General features: G+C 40.1%; 1 protein-coding gene across 6 annotated transcripts in view; it reads right to left on the reverse strand.

Moving 5' to 3' along the window:
- The window catches only part of LOC125452497 (protein SOGA3-like), a 115,296-nt gene that overhangs the window by 55,259 nt on the left and 38,021 nt on the right, over positions 1–22,016 (reverse strand). For all 6 annotated transcript variants that reach the window (XM_059645394.1, XM_059645397.1, XM_059645395.1 and 3 more), the window contains exons 5-8: positions 21,796–21,867; positions 12,934–14,148; positions 12,111–12,408; positions 8,453–8,940 (exon numbers count right to left, since the gene is read on the reverse strand). In XM_059645394.1, the coding sequence (XP_059501377.1) occupies positions 12,298–12,408; positions 12,934–14,148; positions 21,796–21,867 (1,398 nt within the window). In that variant the 3' untranslated portion in view covers positions 8,453–8,940; positions 12,111–12,297. The remainder of the gene's footprint in view (positions 1–8,452; positions 8,941–12,110; positions 12,409–12,933; positions 14,149–21,795; positions 21,868–22,016) is intronic.

Genomic DNA, 22,016 nt, shown 5'->3' on the forward strand with positions numbered 1-22,016 from the left:
TTTCCTTTTCAACTATTTATTTTCTGTTAATCCAATCTTTCTTTCCCTCTACTTACATTTCATACCTGAATTGACTGTGGGCTCCCAACTCGAGCGCTGCTTTTCATTCGTACCAATTTTCAAATGTCATTGGTTAAGCTTACAGATCCTATTTTCCTGTATCTCTGCTGTGCTTTAATCAGCTTTCATTTTTAGCTAATTGAGGGCAAAAGCTTTGTGAGCAGAAGGGTGCAGCAGCAAGTATAACTAACAGCCATACAGTACGTAATAATATTTGCATTTGTGTCCAATTCTTTCAAATAGCATGCTGTACCAAGAAACCAGGTGAGCTTGCCACTGTTACCAAAAAATTGACAACAATTCCCTATGATCTTGAGTTGCTCACCTTGTGATTTGGTCTCTCCCCCAAATGTCTTCCCTATTCAGTTCTGGTGAAAGATTTGACTCAACATAGCAATTAAGTTCATTTTTCTGTATATTTAAACACACACACAAGTAGGAGTATGCCACTCAGATCGTGAAGATTCCTCTGCCATTCAATAGGGTCATGGCTGATCAAATACTCCATATTCCCACTGATCCCAAGACACTTTCACTCCCTTGCTAATCAAGAGTCAAAAGTTAGACAAACTTTGCTATAAAAATATTCAGAATATTCAAATATTTCAAAGACCCATGAACCTCCAATGAATTGGCAGTGGTTTAAAAATAATAGGTTACCCATTTAAGCCAGGATTAAGGAGAATTATCAGCTAAGTGTCATTTACCGACAGTTTCAAAGGGAGCTTCCCTCTCTGAGGTCTGGTGACAATTCTTTGCTGCTCACATCATTATGTTTGGACCATGTATTTATGGTGTTGCACCTGTACTATCATCTGTATACCAACAGCAGAAATACTCACATTGCTGCGTGACCTTCTAGAATTTCAGTAAGTCAGCATATTTAAATTTTGATTTTACACCAGGTCAAATGTTGCCAACCACACATAGCCATTCACAAAGCACATAGTGAGAGAAAAATAGAAGCTCATATTCATAGAATCCCTACAGTGTGGAAGCAAGCTATTTGGCCCATCGAGTCCACACCAACACTGTGAAGAGCTTCCCAACCAGACCCATCCACTACCCTAACCCTGTAACCCTGCATTTCCTGTGGCTAATCCACCTCGCCTGCACATCCCTGGACATTATGGGCCATTTAGCACAGGCAATCCACCTGACCCACACATCTTTGGACTGTGGGAGGAAACAAGAGCACCCGGAATGTGCCATCTCAACACAGCCCACCAAGGCTGCAATCAAGCCCAGGTCCCTGGCACTGTGAGGCAGCAGTGCTAAACCACTGAGCCACCTGCTGCCTGGCGTTATCATTTCTGCCGATTGTCACTGTAGTTACCAGAATCAATAACAGTCAGTCTACACAGGCCTCCATTCCTTACAGCCAATCATCTTAGAATTCCATCTAAATATGTGGAACTTCTACTCGCATATTGAACATGTGTGTGACTCCTTATATGATTGATAGACCACATTGTTGGCAATTTCACAGTTATTCTCCCCAACCTTGATGCAACCTCTTCACACCATGTTGCTCCACAACTGAAAAATAAGAAACTAAACTGATGCTGGGATCAAGCTTCTTTTACATGGACAGATTTGGAGAATCAACTGTTTTTACTCTGGGATCTGACTGAAATGATTTGAGGGATAAGTTTCTGTTCAAGCGTCTGGAACTATTTAAGCGAGATAGAACCAGAACACAGAAATTTGACTTGTAAAGATTAATTTACATTAGCTTGGAAGAACTCAGTTGTGACCTTTCACATTAAATATTTTTCTGTATGGTGATTATGAATTCACTACACACTTTAAAATGAGGGTAGATCCTGTGAGGGGAGACATCTCAGGCTGGAGGAGGTAAACAGGGAGTGGGGACAAGTGAGATCAGTGACTGCAGTCTCCTGCAGATTGCCTGCTTGCCTTGTAAGGAGGAAGAATTTCCCACAGTTTTTACTAACATCATCCTGAGATTGCCTGCCACAGGAGATTGTCTGAGTGGAGGATGAGTTTATCGTGGCTGCAGGTTATCAAGTGTCTATTCCTTCCTGTACACATATGTTCTGCATTGCAAGGATAGTCCACCCTTAAAACCTGTCTCCAAATACTGTCACCCCATCAAACCTCACCACCACCCTCAGTGAACTATTCTATCACCCATGATACCGTGATACTATCCACCTTATCAAACCACAGTGTCCTCTTCAATTTTCCTCTGGCCATTAATGTAGAGGAATATGTCTGTGCCTATCACTAATGCACTTAGCTAGAGGACTTCTTTATCCAAGCATTCTGTATCCAACCTGACCCTGGAAAATTTTACCAATCCTGTCAACACCTCTTCCAACCCTGATATTGTAGTGATTGTAATGATGTCAACCAGCTGGATCTCATTGAATATGATTTCCCTGATTGTGACTGTTAGTCTGGTCCAACTAGGGAGACCTGTGTGTATATCGAAAGGAGAGATACTGACACTCTGATGCCTGACTCTGCACGAGGCAGTACTATAGTCAAGGACTATACATTCTGGGGTTCAAATGCTATAAGAAGAATAGAAAGTGAGGCAAGAGAGGAGGCGGGGCGTGGGGGACATAGTGTTTTTGATTAGGGAAAACAATACTACTGTAATTAGACAGAATATTCTTGAGGGATTGTCCAAAGAAGCTATATCAGTGGAACTCATAAATTAGAAGAGGTTGATCACATTGACAGGATTGTACTATACACCCCTCAACAATCAGAGGGAAACTGAGCAGCGAATATGTAGAGATCTCAGATGTGTGTAAGAATAATAAGGTTGTAGTGGTAGGGGATTTTAACTTTCTATAGACTCGGACTGCCATAGTGATAAAAGCATGGATGGGGAGGAATTTAATAAGTGTATGCAAAAAAACTTTCTTTTTCAATAATGTGAATGTATCTACTAAAGAAGGAACAAAACTTGACCTTTATTAGGAAATAAGCCTCAGGAAATGGCTGAAGTGTTAGTGGGGGAGCACTTTGGGACCAATAAAGTGGCATGATGGCTCAGTGGTTATCACTGCCACCTCACAGCACCAGGAACCCAGGTTCAGCCTTAGGTGACTGCCTGTGTGGAGTTTGCACATTCTCCCTGTGTCTGCATAGGTTCCCTCCCACAGTCTAAAGATGTGTAGATTGGGTGGATTGGCCATGCTAAATTGCCCATAATGTCCAGGGAGTGCAGGCTCGATGGATTAACCATGGGGAATGCAGGGTTATGGGGACTGGGCAGGTGGGTCTGGGTGGGATTCTCTTCAGTGGATTCATGTGGACTCAGAGGGCTGAAGGACCTGTTTCCACATAGTAGGAATTCTACTAGTTTTAGAATAGTTATGGGAAAGGATAGGCCTAGTAAAGAAGTTAAAGTTCTAAATGGGAGTAAGGCCAGTTTTGATGGCATGAGACAGAAACTCTCAAAAGTTGACTGGAGTAGACTGTTCACAACTGGCAACTGGAAGATTTTCAAAAGTGAGATGATGAGAGTTCAGATGCATTATGTTCCTGCTAGATTGAAGGATAAAGCTGATAACAGTAGTAGGGAACAATGGATGAATAAAGATATTGAGTCTCTGGTCAAGAATAAGGAGGTGGCATATTTTGGGTATAGACAATGGGGATCAAGTGAACATATTGAAGGAGTGTAAGTGCATTCTTAAGAGGGAAATCAATTGGGCAAAAAGAACGGAATATAAGACAGCCTTGGAAGATAAGATTAACAATAATCCAAAGAGATTCTACAGTACATTAAGAGCAAAAGAGCAACTAGAGAAAGAAAAGGGTCCCTTAAGAACAACGAGGTCATCAATGTTGGGACTACAGGAAATGGGAGAGATACTAAACAAATATTTCATGTCAGTATTTACTGTGGAAAAAAGTATGGAGGCTAGGGTACTCAGAAATAAATACTGTTATCTCGGAAACAGTCCACATTACAGAAGGGGAGGTGCTGGAGGCCTTAAAAAACGTAAAAGATGGATAAATTTTTGGGCCCTGATCAAGTGTATCCTGGAATGTTGTGGAAAGTTAGGGAATAAATTGTGGTGCCTCTAGCAGAGATATGTGTATCATCTACAGCCATGGGTGAGGTGCTGAAGGAGTGGAGGGTGGCTAGTTTGAGAAAAGCTGTAAGGAGAAGCCTGGAATTATACGACAGTCAGCCTTACAATCAGTGGTGGATAAATTGTTGGAGGAGATTCTGAGAGAGAGGATTTACGTGCATTTGGAAAGTCAAGGACTGATTAGGGATAGTCAGCATCGCTTCGAGTGGGAAAACATGTCTCACAAATTTGATTGAGTTTTTGAGGATGTAACCGAAAAGTCAGATGAGGGCAGAGCTGTAGATGTTGTCTACATGGACTTTAATGACATCTCTTAACAGGTTCCGCATGGTAGCTTTGTTAGTAAAGTTAGATCACACAGGATTCAGGGAGAGTTTGCCAACTGGAGACAAAATTGACTTGATGGGAGGAGATAAACAGTGGTGGTGGGGGGTTGTTTCTCGGACTGGAGCCCTGTGACCAGCAGTGTTCTGCAAGGATCAGTGCTGAGTCCATTGTTTCTCATCATTTATGTAAGCCATCTGAATGAGAATTTAGGAGGCATGTTTGGAAAGTTTGCGGATGACATCAAAATTGTTGGTATAATGGACAGTGAAGAAGGTCTTCTGATATTACAAAGGGATCTTGATCAACTGGGCCAATGGGTTGAGCAGTAGCAGATAGAATTTTATTTGGGTAAATGTGAGGTATTGCATTTTGGTAAGATGAACAAGGGGAGGACTTATACAATTAATGGTAGGGTACTGTGTGGTGTTGATGAACAGAGAGACCTAGGAATTCAGGTACATAGTTCTTTGAAAGTCACATCACGGGTAGACAGGGAGGCTAAGAAGGCATTTAACATGCTTGTCTTCATTGCAGTACATTGGTGAGGCCATCTTTGGAATATTGTACATAGTTCTGTTTTTCCTGATATAGGAAGGATAGTATTAAATTGGAGATGGTTCAGAAAAGATTTACAAGGATGTTGCCAGGAATGGAGGGTTTGAATTCAAAAAATAGGCTGGATGGGCTAGAGCGTCAGGGGTTGAGGGGTGACCTCAGATTTGTAAAATCATGAGGGGCATAGGAAAGGTGAAGTGCAAAGATATTTTCCCTTGGGTAGGAGAATTCAAAATTAGGGGGCATATTTTTAAGCCGAGAGGGGAAAGATTTGAAAGGGACCTGAAGGGCAACTTTTTCGCACAGTGTGGTTCATATGTGGAGACAGTACTGGATACTGTAATTTCCCCTGTTGATTCAGCCGCTCCTAAGAGCTGTGCTGTCTCAAAAACAGTTATACCAATACTCAAGTCTATTGTTCCACCCAAAACCTTGCAGCACTATCTCATCAACAGCCCATTCAATAGTCATTGAAGGCAAATGGCTTGCATATCTGTCTGGTTTGTCTTCATTTAATTTGACAGTGAATGCTGCGAGCTTCCTGGCTTGACATCTCAATTCCACTGTCTCATTAACACCTATTCAATATGATCAAAAAAGGCGGCAGTTTGCCTGTCTCCCTGGTCTGATCCAATTCCCAGCACAATGTTCAGTTGGCCAGTTTTCCCAGCATGCCATTTAGTTGACCTGCGTTGCTTTCAGTGTCCCAAAACAGCTGTTATTTTATTTAAAAGAAACATTCCACGAGCTGCAATGAAATGATCCGCTCAATGTGATGTGTGCAGCCAGTAGCACTGAGCACCAAGTGGAAGCCATTTATGTTGCCAAAGCCCACTTCCCAGGCTGTAGCACTGATATCATCAAGGAAACGAGATGAAGCGATGTGATCTAATATAAACTACAACAGGACCAACCATGATAGATTTGTGGATTGATGATTGAGATATCCTACATTAAGTTCCCAGTGAATCCTTCAAAGCAGTCAGCTGCACAATAATTTACTTTAGCTGCTGCCTTGGCTGCTGACAAATAAAATGGCCACACAGCCTGTTAGAAGTGCCCATGACTGAGCAGCACAAAATGGCTGATGGCTGCCCATGGCTAATGCAGCAGAACATGGCTGACAGTAGTTACAGACCCTGGGAAAATATTTTCTTAATGTAGTCTTCACAAGTAGAACAATAGTAACTCTGTGGATTTCAGGTTACTGGACTGAGATAGAATGTGCAGCTGCAGTTGTTTACACATAAGACATAAATAAGAACATTTCACACTATCTCTCTTGAATTATTTAATCAATCGGTTACAATATTAAGAGCAGGCTGTAGTTAAGATCCTTCCAATAATCATAGGTATAGATTCCAAAGTAGTTATAGCTCTACCTATACACAAAAAAAATCACTAAAAGCGTTAGAGCAAAAGGTTCAAACCAGTCTCAGACAGTAAAAGCAGCCCCCTTATCATTACAGGGAGGAAACAGAGTCTGGGGACCATTCATGGGTCTGGGGTCCAACCCTTCATTGTTCAGTGATATGATTAACTTAATTGGAAATGCATTGCAATTGCTGAGTGCGGGAGAACATCCCCGGGTTAACGATTATCAACAGATAAACTGAGTGCATGACAACAAGTAAATTGCTGAGACAAGCTTGAACTGTATTAGATGCTGTACCAGAGCCAATTACGAAGCAATAACTTATTGCTTCGTGTACCTTATTGCTCTGACAAATGAAGATATACTGAAAATAAAACTGCAATAAATTACCTAACATCACATCATGTATCAGACTCTCATTGAATCCCTACAGTATTCAAACAGGCCTTTCGGCCCAACAAATTCACACCGACTCTCAAAGAACAACCTGCTCAGACTCACCCCCTACCCTATCCCTTGTAACTTTGCATTTTCCACGACTAATCCACCTAACCTACACATCCCTGGACACTACTGGCAATTTAGTATGGTCAATCCACCTAATCTGCACATCGTTGGACTGTGGGAGGGGACAAAACCAGAGCAAACCCTCACAGACACAGGGAGAATGTGCAAAATCCACACAGACGGTCACCTGAGGCTGGAATTAAACCCAGGTCCCTGGTACCGTGAGGCAGCAGTGCTAACCACAGAGCCACCGTGCTACCCTCTCGTTGGAAAATATATGAGATCTAACAGAGCCCTTCAGGTTATAAGTCCTGCTTCAGCACAGGGTAAAGTTCTGTGGCCGTATCCTAGGACGTCCCTAGTCTGAAACAGCATTACTCCTCAATCATCTGGAGGGAATGACACTAAGAACAATAATCTTTGGTTTTCTTGTGCTTCTACATCCTGAGGGGACCTTCAGCTCTTCACAAGGAGGCTGTCTGACAGCATCTAGAGGTTGCTGCTGGTCCTGGACTCACTAACACATCTGTTCCTCTATCTCTGTGCCTTTGCTGTAGTGCGAGTACAATGATGATGAGCCCTGCTGTGGCCAGATCTATTGATCACGGTTCTAATGAACATATCTGGGAGAATATCAGAAACTAAATAGGTCTTCTGTCTTGTGAACGGTTAGCATTTGTATCACACACAAATGATAGTTTGGTATGGTGCTTGATATAGCAGGACTTGGAAGCCTCCAGCAAGAATAGCCTTGGGACCTTTGATAAAGTGAATCTTATTCTGACATGTATAGCATAAGTTCATAGAATATCATCGAATCTTTACAGTGTGGAAACAGGCCATTTGGCACAACAAGTCCACAGTGACCCTCAGAGCACCCACCCCCGACCCATCCCCCTCTTTTACACATCCTGGACAGTATGGATAATTCAGTACGGCCAATCCACTGAGCGTGCGCATCTTTGGACTGCGGGAAGAAACCAGAGCACCAGGAGCTCACAAGTAGAGCTTGCTCTCATGCGTGGACTCAAAAAACACATACTCAGTGTGGTGGCAGCCATTTTGCATTTCCATTTGCCATCAGGGATTCAGATGAGGATGGATGGCAATACAGGTTGTGCTGCGCAGAGTGACATGTCGGCACATCGTACGTGTCTAAGTATCAAGAAATGTCAGGTTTCTTCTTGGGTTGTGAATTGTGATACATATAGTGATTAATCTGCTTAAACTGAACTATGACCCCACACTTAAAAAATGAGGAAATGAATCAAATACTCGTACTTTCTCAGTATTATTGAATCTTGAGCCGCCCTCAAGAACACAACCACAACGGAGCATTACTTAATGGACCTCAAGTATTTTAGTCTGTTTTATATGACAGTAATAACTCAAAATTCTGTAATATTATGATTTCTGACAATAATTGGTAACATTTTAACATTATCTCATAAATGAGAAATATGACAACAAAAAACACTTCTGCAATAGATTCCATCAATAAAACTGACATTCAGTGAACTCGTTGCAAGGTATTAAATCAAGAAATCACCTGCAAGTAGAGGAGGTCTTTTCAAGATCCTCTTCATCTCTTGCCAGGACACATATCCATCCTTCAAAGGTATCAAGGTGGTTGCCAGTTGCAGTTCTAAATATCCAATCATTTTGCCACAGAAAGGTTGTTGAAGTAACTTGAATAAATGTTAGTTCCACTTTAAATCTTGCTCTCACAAGTATTGGGTACAAATCTTCTCAAAACTCGCTATTGGGTACAAAAGACAGCCATATTGGAACACCGATAGGCTTTGGATGCTCACGAGCTCCTCTAAAAGCCAAATGCTGAATTGATATGATTAATTAAATGGAAAAATAGGTTCAAACACTTCTGATCGACAATTACAAGTGAAATGTTGGGAAGGACTAAATTCTGTAGATACGGGAGGAGTTGATTGACAGGAATTTCCACCCAGGCTGTAGTACAGTTAGAAGTTCTGAAAAATCTGCGAACAGAATACTGGTTGAAGGTCATTCCTCAATTTCCTATGGACACACAACAAAAAAGTTCTTGGTTAGAAAAATTTGTTAGAAAAATGCAAGTGGCATATAATTAATTTTTAGCCAAGTTTAAGACTGGACTTTGCCAATCCCAAAGTAGGCAATTATCTAATTCAGCTGGTCCAAAGAAGTACAACTAACTTGGAAACCATTACAATTGGCCACAGTTTTACATGGAAGAACAGAAGTTAGTTTAAACAAGGTGACATTTGCTAAAACCATGACTCAGTATATTCACTTGCCGATTGTTAAACAGGGCTTAGAAACTTTCCCATTTCTGAGCGGCACATATGGCAGACTAAACACATGGTACTGCTTGTTTCCATGGTTAGACTTTCCTGGAAACAGTTTTCAGCCTGTCACATGAGGCCATAGCTTGAGGGCCACCATCCAACATCGAAGTAACGTTACTATCCAGCCGAAAAAGAACATTAGCATTGAACCAGAACGAGACCAGTGCTCTGGTATTTGGAATTGATATGTGGAGCACTGGTAATTGCAACAGTATCTCCTTCAGGAAACTCTCCTGTTCTTGCTACTTGCCACAGGTATAGTGGAAGGATTTACAGGCAGTCTCCAGCCGATTGGTATGTGCTCGTTCTCATACAAGGAATCCAAAACTTATCTCACTTTTATGATCTCTTCCATAGCCCCATATCAAATGGTAATCTCCCCCGAAATGATTGAATGCTTCAACTCTTCTCTTTGGTAAGGAAATCTATGGTCAAACTACTTTGGTGTAAAAAAAAATTCCTGGTCCCTCACCCCTCACTTATTAGCTTTAATCTGGCGAGGCTTTGTCTGCAATCCTTCTATGGCAAGTATATCATTTCTTGAGTAAGGAGACCAAAACTGCACACAAAAAGCCAAATGTGACCTCACCAAGAGTCTGTACAGCTTCAATAAGACTTCCTTAATCCTACAATGAAGTCCAATATATCATTTACCTTCCTAACCTGCTGCAAGGACATGCTTGCGTTCAGTGACTGGTGTCCATTAACATTTCCTAAACTATCACCATTTGAATTAATACCCTGCAATTCTGTTTTTCTGACTGAAGTAATTAACTTCACATTTATCTACAATATATAGCATCTGCCATGCATGTACCCACTCAACTAGTCTAAATTCAGCCCATTGAGTCTGCACCAGCAAAACTATGTAAATCTATACCAATCCCATTTCTAGCACTCGGCCCATCGGCTTGAATGTTATGAGATTTCAAGTGCTCAGCCAAGTACTCTTTAAAGGCAGAGATAGTAGGACCTGCAGATGCTGGAGAATCTGAGATAACAGGGTGTACAGCTGGATTAACACAGCAGGCCAAGCAGCATCAGAGGAGCAGGAAGGCGGACGTTTCAGGCCTAGATCCTTCTACAGTTTCTGAAGAAGGCTCTAAGCCCGAAACGTCCGCCTTCCTGCTCCTCTGTTGCTGCTTGGCCTGCTGTGTTCATCCAGCTCTACACCCTGTTATCTCTACTTTTTAAAGGCATTAAGGTTTCCCACCTCAAATACCTTCCCAGCACTCATTCCAGATTACCATCACACTCTGGATTTAAATAAAAAACTTTTCCTCAAATCCCCGCTAAACCTCCTGCTTTCCACGTTAAAATTATGTCCCTTGTTACTGACCTTTCAACTAAGGGGTACAGATGCTTTGTATTGATCGTCTACTCGCTCATAATTGCATACACCTCAATCAGGTCGCTTCTCAGCCTTCTCCACTCCAAAGCAAGCAGGCCAAGCTTATTCAGCATCTCTTCATAGCTAAACTTCTCCATAGCAGACAACACACATGAATCTTGTCTGCACCCCCTCCAAAGCATCATTCCTATAGCGAGATAACTAGAACTCTAGACAGTACTCTAGCACACTGACGTCAGTGCAATGCTACCATTCCTGCTGTATTGTTACTTAATCGGGTGATACACTCTAAATTGGAATATGAATGATATTATGTTAAATCATATGTGCATTGCTAATCCATTATTAGTAAAATACCTGTAATCCATTTATTTCTTGATTTTTATTTTGACATGTTTAATATGTCAGTGCATATTTTAAATCTAGAATTTATTGGTGATGTTATTGAGTGGATCTTAGACCACATGGCATATCTCCATTCACTTACTTAGCAATGTGCACTGAATGTTGTAAATAGTTAAATATTCTATTAAAATGTGGGATGGGGCTCTAGTGGCACAGTAGTAAGTTCCCTATCTCTGGATCAGGAGATCCAGATTGGAGTTCGACCTGCTCCAGAGGTGTGTTATAACATTCTTGAGCAGATTGATTAGAAAATATCTTAAAATGTTGAACAGAGCCATCTACTGATCTTCAATTAATGTTGTGCGTGGCAATTTCTTGGTTTTGGTCTTAAAAGACAATAGATTAAAAATAGCTCTTCATTGCACAGAAGATTACATCAAAATATGACCTCCCTGTAGTCTTGAGTCTCTTCATCCTGGCATAAGAAGAAATGTTTTGGACCTCAAGAGAAATGGCCAATGGCTGAATTTGTGACATGACTCCTTATTACCTGATTCATTTAAGAATTCAACAATATGCAATTCTTCAAATTTTGACTGAGACCAAAATTAACACGAGATCAATGGGCTCATGGAACAAGCCACAAGACTTAATTCTTCACATTGAACTAATCTGCATAGGTCTAACACATACCATAGTTTCTTCCGTCTCAGTCCAGAAGCAGGAAAGGAGAGTTAACTTTCAAAGCGCTTCAAAGAAAAATAATGTCTACCTGTCTCAGGGTCTTCTGACTTCTGTTGAAAAGTGTCCTCTATGAAGATTTCCTCAGCAAAAAATGCATTTGCCTTTTTCCTGAATCCTAATCCCATTTCAGATTCTTTATTCTGAATGGGCTTTCAGAAACCATAAGTTTAACTTTCTAACCACGGACCACCAGCATAAGAAGGCAGACTCAATGGAAAAAGAAGTTGTTATTGTTACCGTGATGCCACAGTGAAACAAACAGCACTTCTTTCCATCTTCTATCCTTACCTTTGTCATAAGAATTTGTTAACTTTATAGGGAACATACATACAATTAAAGTACAGCAACTGTTATAACTGTTACATCTCAAATTATCACCTCACATCAAACTTAACAAAAAAGGAACAATTCAGATCACTCACCCAATGGCTTCATATAAAAGTTCATCTTGAAAATTGGTAGTCTCCAGTATTTTACAAAGCTTTGCATATGGTAATCCCGTAATGTCTCAAACGCTATGTGTGTTATTTTGTGTTTACAGAATTCTTGATGATATATTAAAATAAATAAACAAACTAAAAAGGTGGTATACTCAAGTAGATGGAGATTCTACAGAACAAAGAAAAGTGTGAAAAGAAAAACCAATTTGAATATGGTAGCGTAGGACAATGATGAAAATAATACAAGCATGAGTATAAGCAAAATAATAGGTTGAAACATCTGGGCAGGCAAATACAAAAAGCAAGAATTACTATTAAGTAACAATCATACATGTAGCAACAGTAGCAATACGGTTTTTCAGTAAACATACAGCTATACAGATGTCACAGTACCATTTTACAAATATGTTATTGCAGATAAAACATTAATCAACTTTCAATGTACAAAATTAATGACTGTTGCTGAACTTTATATGTCATGACAAATAAATCTTGCAATGCATACCACTGATCTTATACAGTTTCTTGGAACTGAAATATAACATTGAACTAAATCCATGAGATATTACACAATGTATTACCTGAGAATCTACCTGAATGTTTTTATGTACTTCAATCATCTCCTCTCTTAAATGTGATCAAAATCTAGTGAACTGCTGCTTTGTGCTAAATGTGCTGTTACTTACAATATAATAATCAATAATATACCAACCTACAGTATAAGACATATGATGCAGAAATGTAAATCATAGAATGGAGTTGACAACACTTAACTATATTTAGCATTGACATTGAACTTGCTCACCTGACTGACAGACAAAGGTTCTTCTGTATTTTTTTCATCTGCTGTTTTTGGAACCTCTAGTCTGTCTATGAAGGTCTGCAGCTCCTTCCTAAATGCTTTCATCTGAGCATTGATTCTGTAGAGAAGTTCGTGTTCTCTGATTCTGCTGCTGTCATCTTCTTCCTCCATTCTGCCAAATAGGTCACCATTTGCTACATAAATTCTTGCTTCAGTTATAATTGTGCTTGTGTCTGTAATCAATCGATCTATAGTTCTACTCAGTCGCTCCGCCTCCAGCCGTATATCTGACATTTGTTGTCTGTCCTTGAGGTTTTTTTGGAGCAATCTGCCATCTGTAGAAAATAAAGACCTTGGCGGAGTCTGTAAGCACCTGATATTGCGAACTTCTTCTGAGTCACTTTCCCCACCAATGGGACCTTCTCTTTTCCTATGCGGAGGCCGAGAATCATCATCACTTTCTTTTTTTCCTGCATCACTTTCTGCATCACTATCTCGGGGGCTGCCACGGATGCCCAAATGGGAAGCCAGGTCATAGCGCTGCATATTGGACATCAAAACACGATTTTCATACTGGAGTTGCATGACTTTGCCACTGAGTTCATTGATTTGCATCCTGGCTGCCTTTAGTTCTTCTTGAAGGACCTCTGTAACTTTGGAGTTATCACTATTCCGGGAAGCATCCTGCATGTTTCCTGTTTTATACTTGTATTTACTGACTTCAGCGGAAAGTCGTTTATTTTGGTCTTCCAAGTCAGCCAGATTTCGTCTCAGCAATTCAGCTTCATCTTCAACAAGCTGCAGGTTCTGTCTTAGTTCTGACACAGCTTCACTTTGATCCCGAAAAGATGAAGCACCAACACCAATATAATCTTCACCACTTGCCCCTTCTTTTTCATAGTGGCCCCTTATATCATCTAATTCAGCCTTCAATCCTCTGTTTTCAACCTCAAGTTCCACAATCTTTCTCCCTAGGATATTCGCTTCTTCTTCCACCAGTCGGAGACGAAGTTTTAGTTCAGCTTCTCTGGTTGTAGGAGGCCCTCCTGCTTCACCTTTTGGCAAAGGACTGTCCAGATCCCCATAAAAGGATCTGTACTTTTGCAGCTCACATTCAAGTCTATCCTTTTCTTTGTCAATTTTTGCCATTTTCTTCCGCATTAAAATTGCTTCTTCCTTGACAAACTGTAGCTGGCATTTTATGTCATCGTTGTCCTCCTTGGGGCATAATTAACAAAAAAAAAATCCTCATGTATACAATATGAAGTAACAGATATCAATGGAGCATCACAACCAAGCAAAGCTGATTTTACAAAGCTGAGAATCAGAGTATTGGTACAATGGTTTATTTTCATGCTTCGGAAGGTTTTATTTGAATAAATAATCTCAGACAGTAGCCTGTGAGCAGTTTAAAACAAAAAACAACTTATATTTGTATATCCCTATTAACATGATCACACATGCCAAGTTCTTTAGAACAATGTTACAAATCAAAATTTAACTCAGAGCTTTATATGGTGCCAAAGCTACATGAGATGACAGAAGCTTGTTCAAAGAGATGGGTTTTTAGAGGAATATCTTAGGGGAAAAAAGAGAACTGGGAGTAGTGGACATGGGAAGGGTAGTTTAAGGAAGGAATGCCAGGATTTAGAGTTAAAGGCACAGCCCCTTTTTATAAAATCTCTACAGTATGGAAACAGGCCCTTTGGCCTAACAAGTTCACACTAACCCTCAGACATCCCACCCAGACCCATCCCCGTATAACCCACCTAATATACACATCTCTGAAAGCTATGGACAATTTAGCATGACCAATCCACATCTTTAGACTGAGGGAGGAAACTGGAGCACCCAGAGGAAACCCACGCAGATATGGGGCAAAAGTGTAAACTCCACATAGTCACCTGAAGGTGGAATTAAACCTGAGTCTCTGGTGTTGTAAGGCAGCAGTGCTAACCCACTGAGCTACTGTGCACTCGAGACATCAGAATTAGAGCATAGACATCACAGAGCATTGCCGAGGTGGAGGAGAATACACAGAAACAATGGGGCAAATGCATGGAGCAATTTGAAAGAAGAATGAGAATTGGCATTACTCAACCAGGAGAAAACTTAGGGCTGACAGGGAAATTGCATATGAAACTAATGGATCATAGAGGTGCTCTTTTCAAATTAAAATCCGTCTCAACTTCTTGAAGCACGCCAAAATGTATTGACAGCATTAATTTGTTCAAGACTATTTTATTAATCATCTGATCCAGATTCAGGTTTGGGAGGAAAGGTGTCCCATGCTTCTAGCTCACTCATTTGGTTGAGAGCAAGTCATACTCAGAATTTTAAGGCTTACTGTATTTACATTAATCTGGCAACAATTTGTATAATATCAAAATTGGAAGTTAATTTCTTTAAAGCCAAACTATTTCTATAGATAGATTTTCCTTACAATATTTAACAGGTTAATTTGAACAGATTGAAAGACAAGCAGCTATTGCTGATTGTCCTCAGATGCCAATGTTGCCACTTATTGGAATAAGTTCATCTTGAAAGGACAGCTAATTACTGGCAGTCAGTTCAAAATTTCTTGGAACCAGTAGCTACTTAATAACACGAAAGCCCATGCTCTTCGAAGGTAGTATACTAGCCAGACAGAGGATTAGATAACTGATGGGCAACAGAGAGTCAGGATAGAGAGGCATCTTCAGGATGGCAACTTGTATCTAGTAGAGTGCCATAGGGATCAGTTTTGCAGTCGCAATTATTTGGAATATATGTGAATCACCTGGATGAGGAAAGTTAATGTACTAGTCAAGTTTGCAGGTCACATTAAAATAGGAGAGAAGGGAAGTGGTGAGGAAGGCACAAAGAGTCTGCAGATGGTTGTAAACATGTTACATGGGTAGGCAAAAACTTGGCAGATGGAATATGATGTGGGAAAGGTTTTGGGTAGGAAGAGCAGAGGAGATGAATATTATTTAAATGGAGAAAGACTATAGATATCTACAGAAGAGGGATTCAAGAGTCCTCATTCTTGAAATCACAAAAAGCTAGTCAAATAACTGCATAGAGGCTGGTATTCCATCACTAAGTCACCCTTTATTTACTTGTGCACAGGGCCCATCTCTCCCAAATGGCATCTGGAGGGTTAGCACACATTATTTGCTCCTTCTCCAGGGATACCCAGGTGAGGGCCCAATCCCCTGTTTATATTGGTCAACCAGGGCTCCCTGATTGGCCCAGGTTAACAATTCCAATCAAGGATCTCTTAGTCAATAAGATCAACCTGGTCCCAATCACTACAGCTAGCATCTGACTTCAGTGTAATAAGGATGGCAAATGGAAAGTTTATTTCAAAGGAAATGGAACATAAAGGTAGAGAGGTTTAACGAAGCCTACACCAGGCATTAGTCAGGCCATTGCTGGCATATTGCAAACACCTCTGGGTCCCTTATTTAAAGTAAGATATAATGGCATTAGAGACAGTCCAAGAAGGTTCACTACACTGATACCGGGTATGAAAGGACTTTGAGTAAAGATTGAGTAGACCAAATTAACTCACTGAATTTTAGAAGGCTGAAAAGTGACCTTATTGAAACATTTTTAGAGGACTTTAAAGAGTGGCACAAAGGTTGTTTCCTCACGTGAGAGAGTCTAGAACCAGAGGGCATAATCTTAGGATCAGGGTCACACATTTAAGCTGGGAATAAAGAAAGATTTGTTCTCTCAGAAGGGAGTCAATCTGTTGAATTCCTTTCTGCAGAGGACTGTTGAGTCTGGCCTGTTAGGATATTTAAGTGTGAAACAGACAGATTTTTAATCAGTTAAGGAATCAAGTTTTTAAGGAAAAGGCAGAAAAGTGGAGTGGATAGAACAGATCAGCCATGATCTCACTGAATGATAGAGCACATATAATTGACTGAATGGTCTACTTCTGCTCCTACATCTTATGGTTTAAGTTGCAATTTTCTTAAGTCAGTTTCAAAACCAAAATACAACTCTGAAATAAAAAAGTACATTGTACACTTTTAAGTTACTTCAGACTATATTTAACTTAATTTACTGCTTACATTGCATGGTTATGTTGTCCGAATGTCTCACTTTCTAATAAATGCATAAAAAGGAACAGCCAGGGAGAATTTTAATGACAAGATTGATGTGTTGGGGTCAGATGAAGATTTTAACATTTGAATAGTTCACCCGAATCCAGCCTATGTATTGCCATGTTTAACAAAGGTGAGACCGACATTGGATAACCAACCCACTTCTGGAGACATAGTTGGTTATTTTTAAAGAAAATTCATTCAAGGGATGTGGGCGTTGACAGCTACAGTACTTGTTGCCAACACCATGTTTCTATTGACATGGTTGCTGAGAGCTGCCTTTGTCAATTACTTGCCAGGAGGAGACCCAAAATTCCACTTGGAAGGGAGTACTATGCTGAAGAAATAGTCAGTCATGCTGCTACTGAGCTATGACTGTTGATGGACAATGAAGTCACTTACCTAGAGCAAATTCTGCACCATTATGGTGCTCAACATGTAAGTCATCAATAAAGGGAGCATGGAATGTGATACTCATCAGTAGGTTTCCATTCCATCAGTAGATCTGGTGCCAAGAGACTCATGGAGTCCAGAACCAATTTTAAAAACTCACAGAGCTACTCCTTCCCAAATATAAACCACTATGCTACCACCTCTGTTTGAACTTTCCTGCCGGTGCTGGTTATGTGTGAAACCTTTTCTGAATTGTGTGATTTCATGAGCATGACTTTGTCAGGCTATTGCTTGATTAGTCTGTGAGACAGCTCTGTCAATTTTGGTACCCCAGTAAGGAAGACTTTTCAGGATTGAGAGGGCTGAGTCTTTCAATGTCATTTCTAATGTCTTAATCAAAACAAGTTGAGATGTCTGTTTTTTTGAGACTTTTTAACCAGTTGATACAATCAAATGGCTTGCTCAGCCAAGACTCAAGCTGTATGTCTAGGATTGAAGGAAGGCCTGAAGGACGGCAGTTTTCATTCCCATTAGTGAACCAGTTGAGTTTTTTGTGACAGTTGCCATTGGATTCATGATCATCATTAGATTTTTGACTTAAAATTGTTTTTAATTTCAAACTGTACCATCTACTGCTATATTTGAACCTGGCTGCCCAGGACATTACCTGATTTACCAGTTGACTATCAATATTGCTGTGACATTTTGTCCCTTAATTATTTTAGTAAGAATGACAACCTCACATTTAACATGTTTTCTGGGTTTAAACATGATCAACCAGATTATCCAGGTGTCAGGAAATACAGCAGCTCAAGAGATACTCCACAGAGAGAGAGAGACTAAGTGCCTTGACATCATTTCCTGTGGGCCAGGTGAAACAGCAATGCTTCCTCCCAGATCACCAAACTAGCCAGCTTCCCTTTCATTGCGGCACAACCCATCCTGTCCAATGCAGCCGCTCCTTACCCACCTCATTCTGAAAAGGAGAACTGAATCTATTGAATAAACCCCACTCCTAACAGAGATCAGACTCACAACTACCTGCCCATCCCTACTAGCCTTTGCAGACTCCTTACTGATAATACAAGTCTATTCTGGAGTTCTCTGCGTCCAAATAGTGCCCAAATCTATTCAACAGGTTGATTTCAAGTCAGGGATCCTTCTGTAGAGAAAAATAATATGTACGTTCTGTAGTCAAATCTCTACAGCATGCAGTGACCCAAAAAATACAATCAACAGCACAGAAAATCTGTCTTCAAGACTGAACTCTGAGGGGATGAGTGAATAGTTTAAAAAGTGTGGAAAACAAAATATCATGGATATTGGAAATCTAAAATGAAAGCAGCACATGTCCAAAATACTCAGCAAATATGGTAACATCTGTCACGACAGAAATTATTAAAACTTCATGTCGATGACCTGTCCTGAAATGAAAATGATACTTGCCCAAAATTTTGGGATGAGAGCATCTTCTTATTGCACTTCTTCTTGGTAGAACAATGGTTTTTACATGTAAAAGTATGTTACAATCAGTGGAAACTATGCTCATCAAACAAGGACAGTTAAAGGACATTATGAAAAGGTGCACCCAGGTCACATCTGGATGCGAATAAATGATGCATTTAAAGAGACATGGGAAAAGGACCAGTCCATTTAGGTCATCAATTAGTTATGAGCAAATTAATAGATATCCTTATTAAAATTTGATAAGAAAAATAACTAATACATTTTCAGTTGGCCATCCACAATAATAATCTGTGCCATCTTGTTGATATGTAATAATCTGAATACTTAGAGAAATTTGAAATTCCACCTAAAAGAATTTTTAAGTTTTGGCTTCAATCATTGAATCATATAAATTTAAAGCACTGGAAGCCTTTCGGTCTGTGCATCTGAGAAACAGCTAACCAGCCAAATCCTATTGTCCATGTCTAGGTCTAAAAGTTTGCAGGGCACGGCATATTTGAGTACCTTTTAAATACCGACAGTTTTTGCCTCCATAACCCTTTCAGACAATGAGTTCCACATCTCTCGCATCCTTTAGATTAAACAATTTCTCCTTAATTCCCCATTAATCCTACTGTCAATTATGTTAAAGGTATGCCCCCTGTTTATTGCCCTCACTGTGAAGGGAAAAAGATGCAATTCAAGAAGCAAACAAGTAGTTCATGAGAAGCAGTGAGACCAGAGAGAGCAAGACTGAAACTAAATACAGTGACAGTTAGTGCAAGAGGAGAAAAATCGTCCAGAGAGAAATGTGTGAAAAGTCCTCAAATAAAAGCAGTCGCAGAGAATTGGCAAAAGTCTATTTCAGCATTCAACTTCTTAGCTTCTGAGAACAAAGTGAAGGGAAAGGAGTGTGGACCTGACAGGATGCTGAGAAGTTTTCAGTAACAAGTCCTAGAAATCAGAGCTCAGTCTGAATGTTCAGTGCTAACAGAAAACCAGCTTAATTTCAAACTGTACCGTCTACTGTTATGTTTGAGCCTGGCTGACAAAGCCAAGGATACGCCAATAGGACCCTCTGGAAATATTGGTGCTGAAACAGGAAGAGGAGTCACTCCAAGTGATTCCCTGGCTATGGGTTAGAGAGATAAGAATGGAACCAGATGGGAGTTTCAACACACTGGATGACTGATATGGGTATGGATGATGCAGCCAGACAGGTTGAGAAGGACGAGGAACCTTGTTTGGATGGAGCTTCACATCAGTTATTTGTGAACATTCTGACTGCATTTTCAGCCAACCCATCACTTATCAGCCACTGTTGGGACTTCTATTCCATTAAAGGAGAAAGATCATGTCTGTAAGAGTCATTGGCTAAACAGACAGGCAGCAGCTCTTTAGTCCCAGCAGCACCATTAGCTGAAACGGCCACTAATGGGACTGCATCTAGCTGAGAGGACACAACTGTAGACACTATACTCATAACAACGTGAGTGGAGTCTGAGGTTATTGGAATCAGTCAGGAAGGCCCCGGAAAGTCTCAGTATGAATTTGGTAAGGATAGGAGAGTATGTTGAGGGTGGATTAGGCAGGGTGGACAACTGCTGTAGCCACACTATCCTATTATGTGCCAGAGAGTGCTCAATCAGGAGGAAATTATGCTCCGAGTCCGCAAGAAGGTTACCAGGATTCAAAAGTCAGTCTCCCCATCTGGTGAACAGCTTATCCAATGCTAATCATATGCTAGTGGCAGTGGGCAAGCAAATGGTTAAGTGACATCAGGGTAGGAGGGCCATCTTCTACCTTCTCCACTGTTGGTCAAATGACAAAATGACATGCACACCATCTTCCCCACTTGCCTGCTGACCTACCTACCTCGTTTCACCAGTTAGACACAGTTCCCAAGTTACCATATTCTTGTATTTATGAATGACTATTTTATATTATCCTGTACTGAATTCCAACATGCATACCAATTGACTTACAAACATATTAAAGAACAGAACCCATTCACAGCTTGGGAATTGCCTGTATAATTATAACTTTTAATTATTTCAGAGGACTTCGGATATGGTGAACAGTGACTGTGTCATTCAATTGTTGATTGTATGTGCGGCCTGAGCTACTTCGAATCTCAAAAGTGGCCATCATTCCCATTGGTGCTGCTGGGACTGAAAGAGCTCCTGGCTGTCTGGTTGGCCAGTGATTCATGGAAGCGATGTATGCTCTTTCTGAACCAACAAATATCTTTAAAACTCAACTAGATCAATTTTATGAGTAGTCTAATGTGATCTCTTTAAGCAGTGATGGAAAGGCTACTCTAAGCTAGTCCCAATGGGTACATTTTACTCAGCAAATATTCCACCCATATGCTCTGGGAAAATGTATTAAGTTTCTGAACACCGAAAGATCACAGGAGGTCCTGCAGACCTGACTAAATGAAGTGAAACAGATAGGCACTCTGAATGACCACATCCAAGGCAGGCTGGAAATACTATTGGGCAAACTGAGAATAGGATGAGGCAATATGGTCTAAACAATGATTTTTTGAGTGCTATTACCCTGTTCCTGCTCCATGAGAAATTAATCTCCATAAGATTTTTAAGCTGAAATGTGAACAATTAATCTTGAAAAAAAATGCATGTTTAAATATTGATTAAGACTGCTATCTGTAACCAGCACTAGTCTTCAAAAGATTATCAAAAATTTGATGTCATGCTACCAATCAAGTAGTAAAAATTATTCTTCGTATTGCTAGTGATCATTTCACATATTCTCTTTAAATCATTGTCAATAAATTGGTACAAAGTGAAATTATTTAATTTTACAAATAAAAGTTTTCTATTATCAATAGAGATTGTTTGTACTATACAAAATTAAATTACTGTTAAGTGCAAAATTTTTCAATATTGAAACATAATCACAATACCTCATGAGTGATCTGTTGGGATTTCTTTTCAGATTTTTGTAAGTCTTTACTTCCACGTCGCTTTAATGCAGACTAGAAAGAAAATGATATCAGGTATCACAAGTTGCAACACAATCATTAATGATGAGAAAAATATTACCAACTACTGACAAGTCAAATAATACATTCATGAAAAATCCTTTGGAATATCCTTACCAAGTACTACACCCAACATTCATTTG

The sequence above is a fragment of the Stegostoma tigrinum genome, chromosome 4 (assembly GCF_030684315.1).
Source record: "Stegostoma tigrinum isolate sSteTig4 chromosome 4, sSteTig4.hap1, whole genome shotgun sequence".
NCBI lineage: Eukaryota > Metazoa > Chordata > Chondrichthyes > Orectolobiformes > Stegostomatidae > Stegostoma > Stegostoma tigrinum.